This window comes from Phacochoerus africanus, chromosome 4, assembly GCF_016906955.1.
Source record: "Phacochoerus africanus isolate WHEZ1 chromosome 4, ROS_Pafr_v1, whole genome shotgun sequence".
Classification (NCBI taxonomy): Eukaryota; Metazoa; Chordata; class Mammalia; order Artiodactyla; family Suidae; genus Phacochoerus; species Phacochoerus africanus.
In genome coordinates this window covers 68,583,694-68,592,613 of record NC_062547.1, presented here as the reverse complement: position 1 = coordinate 68,592,613, position 8,920 = coordinate 68,583,694, and the positions used below count along the sequence as shown (strand labels likewise).

The following is an 8,920-nucleotide window of genomic DNA, read 5'->3' as shown; positions in this document are numbered from 1 at the left end:
TTCACATATATTGATATGAATATGAATAATATATTCATATATTCTGATAAATATATTCACATACTCTGAATAATATATTCAGATATTCATAACTGGTAGAGCAAGTCTTTGATGTAGGGTGCTGTCAGGGTCTTAGTGGACCTATACAATTGCTATTTAAGGCTGTTGACTGGCAAAGAACAAGCAGTTCAGATTCTAATGGGATATTTTTCAGGGAGAATCCTGAGCTACGTGGGACATCATGTCTAAGGAGAAGAGAACTCCCAATGTGAAAAAAAAATGACTGTTCACAAATTTCCCATGTGGGAATAGAATTGTCAAGCACAGTTTCCATTTTTATTATGGTTCTTTCTTTCTCAAGGGCAAACCTGTTTAGAAGTAGAGTCCCACCAGGAACATTTATTTAATTAGGCACTTTGAGACTCCAATCTGGATGTCCCCAAAAGGATAAATGCTCCTTGTCTGTCCCTGTCCTCCCAGCTCATTGACCCCAGACCAAGAAGAATATTGTCACCTTGCTGATCTCAGGTCTATTTGGATCTCATACCAATGTTCTTTCTGGAGATCTCTCACTATCCGTCCTTCCATCCATCAGTGCAACCAGATATTCTTCCCTGCTGTCATCTGGATGATCCCTTTGGGCTTAGTAAGTGCTTTCAGAAAGAGGAGTGCGTATAAGTGCACATGGAAATTCTTTTGTGAGCAGTAAAATAATGCCAGGGGCAGGGACATTAATAGTGGCTGAGAGTGTCTAGTAAAATATTCCTAAATATTTTAGGTTTATGGTTCCTAAGAGGACCCCAGACTCTAGAGTGAATTAAATGATGTTAATGATGAGACTAGGTAGACTTTTCTTACTGATAACTTCCATGGTAATCTGCCTTCCATTTCAACACTTCATATGATTCTGCCTGTTTGATCGAGCTAGGCTGTCCATATCATTTAAGGAAATAGTTTCTCTTTCTCTATGTGCTGCAAGTGACCCTCCACGTGTAGCACATCTTGCATTAGAAACATCTTGCATTAGAAACCCTGCACTTTGATAGCATATTTATTCATTTTATTTTATTTACTTAATTTATTTTTTGGCTATACCTGCAGCATGTGAAAGTTCCTGGGCCAGGGAACAAACCTGAGCCACAGCAATGACAATGCCGGATCTATAATCCTCTGAGCCACCAGGGACCTCCTGGAAGCACTTTTGAATTTTCAAATGACCTTCAATTTTGGTAAATGGTTCTGTCATCATTTTCAGAGTGTATCTATTTGTGTGAGGTATCTATGTATTATCTACAATATATTTCCTAACTTTAGCAGTCTTCACCTGTGTGGATAAACCCTTCCTTGTCACGTGGAATTCACTTAAGTTTTCTTTTTGTACTATCTTTGGCAGCTGTTGTATTACTATCACATAACATCAGAAAAGAATGCCCAGGAAAGTTTGACTATGCTCAGAATAATTTTTGCCCAAAGAAATCATTTTGTCAGTCCACTCGTTTTTCTTCATCATTGATATATTTTATTTCAAATAGTTTTTTTTTGTCTTTTTAAGGCCACACGGCACATGGAGGTTCCCAGGCTAGGTGTCCAGCCTTCCCCATACCCACAGCAACACAGGATCCAAGCTGCATCTGAGACCTACACCACAGCTCACAGCAACGGCAGACCCTAAACTCACTGAGCGAGGCCAGGGATTGAACTCGTGTCCTCATGGATGCTAGTCTGGTTCATTAACTGCTGAGCCATGATGGGAACTCTGCAATCAAATAAATTTTTGATGCTTCCTTTTTTTTTAAGGAAACAATCTAGTGAATGCTTTCTGGAATGCAAGTTATAGAAAGTAGGTGAAACCAGCTTCCATAGAAAATAGAAGATTACCAGAAAACACAAACATAGTTATCCAGAATGCAGGGGAAGAAGGTGACCAGAAGTCTTGAAGAGCTGCTCCCCAACCTGGAAAGCCTCAGAACCAAGGTCAGCAACTCTATCCCTTTCCATTTCTCTCTCCTTTCCATATTCTTTTATGCCAATGATCTACGATATTGAAATTCTCTGTAAGGACTTTCCCTCACTGCCTTCGCTCTGCAGATCAAAATTCCCAAATTCTAAAATGTAACCAAACCATGATTTATTTTGATTTCACTCGTTCCAGGCACTGTTCTTTAAAACATCAGCTCATTTATTCCTCTAACAATCCCCTGGAGTAGTACCATTAAATAATCCAATATCATTCAGTAGGAAACCAAGGTACTTAAGAATAGAGAAATTGGCCAAGAACAATGAAATGTAGAGCCAGGATTCATGGCAGAGCCGTCAGACTCTAGGATCCATCTCTGACATGACACTTACAGCCCCACTTAGCTTAGCATTTAGTGCACTGTTTCTGAAGCACAGGCTGTCTTCTTTGCTAGCCTAGTGATGGCCAGCCTATCCCCAGGCCCCTCAGTTGATGTGTCCCATCAAGTTCACACCTCAGATTATTAACTAAAATATGAGTTTTATTTGTTAAGATTCTCAAGTGCAGCTCTTTCTCCAGATTGAGCGAGACACCACTCTCTTCTCAAATTAATTGTTGTCAGGGGCAGTAGGGCCAGAGCACTGCCAACATATGTGGATCTGCTAGAGTGCTAAAGAAATGTGGGAAAAGGCAGAATCATCCAAGAGGCAAATTTCAGCACCTCCAAAGGAAGACTGTTCCAACCACTGATGTGCTCCATCTGAAAGGGGCTGATGCTGAGCTGGACACCCCAGAAGTTGATGGATTCTTGCGACAGATTTTGAAGGTAAACACCAATTTGTGATAAAGATCAGGAGGAGGGAATATATTAACCCTGAAAATGATACCTATAAGATAATGACATTTGTAATCTCTCCAGGCGAGTTAGCTAAAATGTGTTAGTGTTAGCTAAAATGTGTGTTTTTTCTGTTGATGTATTCTTTCAGGATGATCATTAATATGATAAAAATCATTTTATATTTGGGGGATGCTGTTTGTTTGTTTTCATTAGTATTGCCTTGTTGGTTACCTGGCAGAATTATCAGCACCATGGATGCAGGAAACCAAACACGGGTCTTGGAATTCCTCCTCTTGGGCCTCTCCGAGGACCCAGAACTGCAGCCCCTGCTCTTTGGGCTGTTCTTGTCCATGTACCTGGTCTCCGTGCTTGGGAACCTGCTCATCATCCTGGCTGTCAGCTCTGACTCCTGCCTCCATAATCCCATGTACTTCTTCCTCTCCCACCTGTCTTTTTCTGATATTTGTTACAGTTCCACCATCATCCCCAAAATGCTGGTGAACATCCAGACAGCAAACAAAGCCATCATGTATGTCGGCTGCATTACCCAGATGTATTTTTCCTCAGTTTTTTTGTGTTTGGACAACCTCCTCCTGACCGTGATGGCCTATGACCGCTTTGTGGCCGTCTGTCACCCCCTGCACTACAGGATCATGATGAATCCACTCCTCTGTGGCCTGCTGGCTCTGGTTTCTTGGTCCCTCAGTATTCTAGTTGCTCTCATCCATAGTCTGATGGTTCTGCATCTCTCGTTCTGCACACACATGGAAATTCCCCACTTCTTCTGTGAATTGGCTGAGGTGCTCATGTCCTCGTGTTCTGATGCTCTCAGCAATTACATTGTCCTGTATTCTGGGGCTGGCCTGCTGGGTATTATTCCATTGACTGGGATCCTTTACTCTTACTCTAAGATTCTTTCCTCCATATTGAAAATGTCCTCAGTGGAGGGGAGGTACAAAGCATTTTCCACCTGTGGGTCTCACCTAACGGTCATTGCCTTATTCTATGGGACAGGGTTAGGCGTGTACCTCAGTTCTGCCTTCTCCTCCTCCTCCTCAAAGGGAACAGTGGCCTCAGTGATGTACACCGTGGTCACCCCCATGCTGAACCCCTTCATCTACAGCCTGAGGAACAGGGACCTGCAGGGGGCCCTGAGGAAATGTATCAGCAGGTCTTTCTTCCCCCTGTGAAGGGTCATGAATGCTGTGACTGGGGTGATACTGTGATAATCAAGGGTCAATACCCTGGCAGTCAGAAGTACAAAGTCTTTGAGTTCATTGTGGGTAGGCCTTGTCCTCCTTTTCCTGAAATAGAGTTGCTTAAGTTTCTTCGAGTGTACACACCCATGAGAAACCACTTTCCACTAACTTCTTTTCGTGACATTCATGCCCTATTTCCTGTGTAGAAATGTTTACCCTTGGTCTTCTCTGCATTATCACTAGACATATTGAGAGAGTCAACAGTTCATCCCCCAGAGTGCTAAAACCCCAAAGATTGAAAACACCAAGTACCAGCACGAAACTGGAGTAATGGGAAATTTCACACACTAAATGTTGACGGGTATATTTATTCTAGAGTGTAACTTGATGTAATTAGGTTGGCACTTCTACTAAGTTCAAACATATTCCTTCTCTATGCCATTGCTCTCCCACTGTCAGGTGTACACTTGATAGAAACGGGTGCTTATGTCCATGAAGCATGTCAAAAAATTTACAGCAATGGTTTTCATGATAGCACCAAACTGGAACCAGTTCAAATGCCCATCCATGGTAGAACGGACAAATGTTATACCAATGCGCAGAAAAATCTCACACCAAGATGAAAAGACCAAATTAGTGCCATGCACAACAGCATGGACAAGCCTCAAAGACAAAATTGTTAAAGGTGTGGATGTGTGTTTGTTATATGGTCTCTCTTTGATGGAATCTAAGAGCAGGCAAAGCCAACTGATGGAGAATGGAGTCAGGAGAGTGGGCACCTTGGGGTGGGGATGTATTCATTGGGACAGGGCACAAAGGCACATTCTGGGGGATGAAAGTGTTTTGTATCTCGATCTAGGTAGGTAGCTACGCGTGTATACATCATTCAAGTTCTTTATGTGTTTAAGATTGTGCGTGTCATTGTATAGCGTCTTACCTCAATTAAAATATAGAAGGAATACTGCCAGTCTTATAAAGCAGTGGCATGGTGTTCAGAGAAAATTGCCTCCTCCAAGATTAATGTATGTCATTCAAAAGGTAGCTTTCCTTTCCTAGATGAAATCTTGACCAAATAACGAATAGGTGTGAGTTCCTGGTGTGGTGCAGTGGGTTAAGGTCTGACTGCAGTGGCTCACATCACTTTGGAGGTGTGGGTTGGATCCCTGGCCTGGTGCAGTAGGTTAAAGGACCTGGCATTGCTCTAGCTGTGGCCTAGGGTGCAGCTGCAGCTCAGGATTGATCTCTGGACCAGGAACTTCCACATAGTGGAGGTACAGCCATAAAATTTTGAAAAAAGTGTATAAAATTCTCAGGGAGAAAAATATGTTACCTGTGATTACATTGATAAGCAACTATCTGAACTTCTTTTTTAAAGATATCTTCCAGTCCATTTCCTCACTGAGTCACTCTCATCCCTTCTTTTGTCAAATCTTGACTGTATCTCTCTGGCAGCCATGAGCTGTATTTGGCCAAGTTTGGTTTGACTGTGTTTAGCAAGTCTATACCACAGTGTGGGCTCTTGAATGCTAGTTAAAAGAAGAAAACCAAATCTGAGCTCCTTTTTTGGAAATAAGCTTAGACAATCAGATTTTAATCATGGAATCTTGGATCTGGAAAAGTCCTTTGTGTCATTCATGCAACTTCATGAGTTTTTTTTCCTCTCTCTTTTGTTTTTTAGGGGCACACCATGGCATATGGAGATGCCCAAGCCAGGGATGAAATCAGAGCTATAGCCACTGGCCTACGCCACAGCCATAGCAACTTGGGATCTGAGACCCATCTGTGACCTACACCACAGCTCACAGCAATGCTAGATCCTTAACCCATGGAGCAAGGCCAGGGATCAATTCCATGTCCTCATGGATACTAATCAAGTTCTTTAACCACTGAGCCACGATGGGAACTCCCCACTAGTTTTTTTCAAAAACAATTTTTATTGGAGTCTAGGTGGCTTAGAAAGGTGTGTTACATCCAGGTGTACAGCCAAGTAAATCAGTCATACATATGCATATATCCATGTCTTCCCATATAGGTTTTTACCCAGTATTGGGTAGATTAACCTATGCTATAAAGTAGGTCCTTGTTGCCTGTCTATTTTCTGTATGTTAGTGTGTATCTGTCAATGCCAAGCCCCTAGTTTCTCCCTCCCCATGATATTTCCCCTTTGGTGACTAATGGTATATTACTCAGCCATAAAAAAAATTAAATGGTGCCATTTGCAACAACATGGATAGGCCTAGAAATAAGTACACTAAGTGAAGTAAGTCAGACAGAGAAAGACAAATATCATATGGGATCACTAATATATGGCATCCAACAAAAGTAAAACCATATGATGGTAAAGGAAAGTTTTAATTTTTATTTAATTGCTTCCTTTATTTTAAGTTCATTCTACATATTGGTAGTTTGATTTTTAATACATTATTGATTTCTGTGAGAGCCCCAAATCTTCATGGCATATTACTTAAATTTATCTTAGCAGTTCCCTGTTGGCACAGTTAAGCATCTGGTGTTCCCACCACTGGGACATGAGTTCAGTCCCTGGCCCAAGAACTTCCACAGCCAAAAAAAATAATAATAATAATAAAAAGAGACTGTTCATCTTTAAAAATTTCCCTGCTTCTGTTGTTATTCTTAGATGACATATTTGTATAGTCTGTTTTTATTTCTTGATACGAATTTCCAGAAATTTGAGCATTTCCCCTCCATTTTATTGATCAAATGGATAGTTTGTTTATTTTTACCACAATAAATTCTAGTTTTTGTTCCTTGGCCTCTTTTTTTTTTATTTTCCCACTGTACATCAAGGGGGTCAGGTTATCCTTACATGTATACATTACAATTACATTTTTCCCCCACCGTTTCTTCTGTTGCAACATGAGTATCTAGACAAAGTTCTCAATGCTATTCAGCAGGATCTCCTTGTAAATCTATTCTAAGTTGTGTCTGATAAGTCCAAGCTCCCCATCCCTCCCACTCCCTCCCCCTCCCATCAGGCAGCCACAAGTCTCTTCTCCAAGTCCATGATTTTCTTTTCTGAGGAGATGTTCCTTTTTGCAGGATATTAGATTCCAGTTATAAGTGAGATCATATGGTATTTGTCTTTGTCTTTCTGGCTCATTTCATTCAGTATGAGATTCTCTAGTTCCATCCATGTTGCTGCAGATGGCATTATGTCATTCTTTTCTATGGCTGAGAAGTATTCCATTGTGTATATATACCACATCTTCCAAATCCAATCATCTGTCGATGGACGTTTGGGTTGTTTCCCACTCTTGGGCATCTATCCGGACAAAACTCTACTTAAAAGAGACACGTGCACCCGCATGTTCATTGCAGCACTATTCACAATAGCCAGGACATGGAAACAACATTGGCCTCTTTTTAAATTGGTTTTGTAGTATTTTCTTCCTTTTTGTAAGGGTTTAATGTGTAAATCACTTTTCATTGATATATTTGTAAAAAATAGCATAATTTTATTTTCTAATTTGAAACAATTAAAATGCATATTTTATTTTAGAATGGCTTTTTACTAAAATGTAGAAAAGCTAAAAATTATTTATGTAGGCTCATTTTACTCCAAATGTGTAAGTGTTAACATTTGCCTATTTACTTTCTATATGTATGTTTTAAAAGTTTTGTATTTTGGGAGCTCCCATTGTGGTCAGTGGTTCACAAACCCAACTAGGATCTGTGAGGAGGCAGGTTTGATCCCTGGCCTTTCTCAGTGGGTTAAGGTTCCAGTGTTGCTGTGAGCTGTGTTAAAGGGCTCTGATCCCACAATGCAGTGTCTGTTGTGTAGGCCTGCAGTTGTAGTTCTGAATCAACTCCTCGTCTGGGAACTTCCACATGCCGCAAGTGTGGCTCTAAAAGGAAAAAAAAAGAAAGAAAAAGAGAAAGTTTCATATTTTTATTTTATTATCCAAAATGAGAAAAAATTAGTCAATATACTTACACCAGTCGAAAAAATCTGCAATATTTTACAGCAATTTGACATAATTGGTACATTGTTCAAGAAACTTCACTTATTTTATAAATAGTAGAAATTTACTGCTCTTGGGCACTTTTTTTTCCTTTTTCTAAAAATATTGAGGAGTTCCCATCATGGCTCAGTGGTTAACGAATGTGACTGGGAACCATGGGGTTGCATGTTCGACCCCTGGCCTCGCTCAGTGGGTTAAGGATCTGGTGTTGCCATGAGCAGTGGTGTAGGTCACAGACGAGGCTTGGATCCAGTGTTGCTGTGACTGTGGTGGAGGTTGGCAGCTAGAGCTCTGATTCAACCCCGAGCCTGGGACCCTCCATGTGCCTCGGATGCCACCCTAGGAAAAACAATAAAAAAGACAAGCTCCCCCCCAAAAAAAAAACCCAAAACAAATAACCTCTCCCTTTCCTAGATCATCATTAAAAAATAACATAAAATAAAATAAAATATTGACATTTTTGCTGTAAAATTCAAGAAAGTATTAGAGTACTATAGTCAGTATGCACATCCCCTCTCAGAAATAACTAATAGTAACCCTTAAAATATACTTGCTCCCAGTCATTTTATTTACTTAAGCATCCATGAAAATTATGTGATATGTGTGTGTGTAGTGTGTCCATAATGTGCGTCGTTTTTTTTTTTTTTTTCCTTTTTAGGGCCACACCTGCAGTATGGAAGTTCCCAGGCTAGAACTCAAATTAGAGCTGTAGCTGCAGGCCTAACGCCACAGCCACAGCCATGCCATATCCAAGCATCATCTGGGACCTACAGCACCATTCAAGCCAATGTCAGATCCTTAACCTACTGAACAATGACATCATCCCTAGGAGAGAACTGCCAAGATGAAAAGTGAAATTACTGTCTCCAAACTTCCAACGTGGGAATAGAATTGTCAGTCATAGCTTCCAGTTTTATTATGCTTCTTTCTTTTCCAAGGGCCA

At 40.7% G+C, this 8,920-nt stretch overlaps 1 protein-coding gene across 1 annotated transcript; it reads left to right on the top strand.

The window, feature by feature from the left end:
- Positions 1-3,046: 3,046 nt before the first annotated feature.
- On the top strand, positions 3,047-3,985 carry LOC125124283 (olfactory receptor 7D2-like). Its single transcript, XM_047774429.1, has one exon. It carries the CDS (start codon positions 3,047-3,049, stop codon positions 3,983-3,985), a length of 939 nt encoding a protein of 312 aa, XP_047630385.1.
- Positions 3,986-8,920: the final 4,935 nt, after the last annotated feature.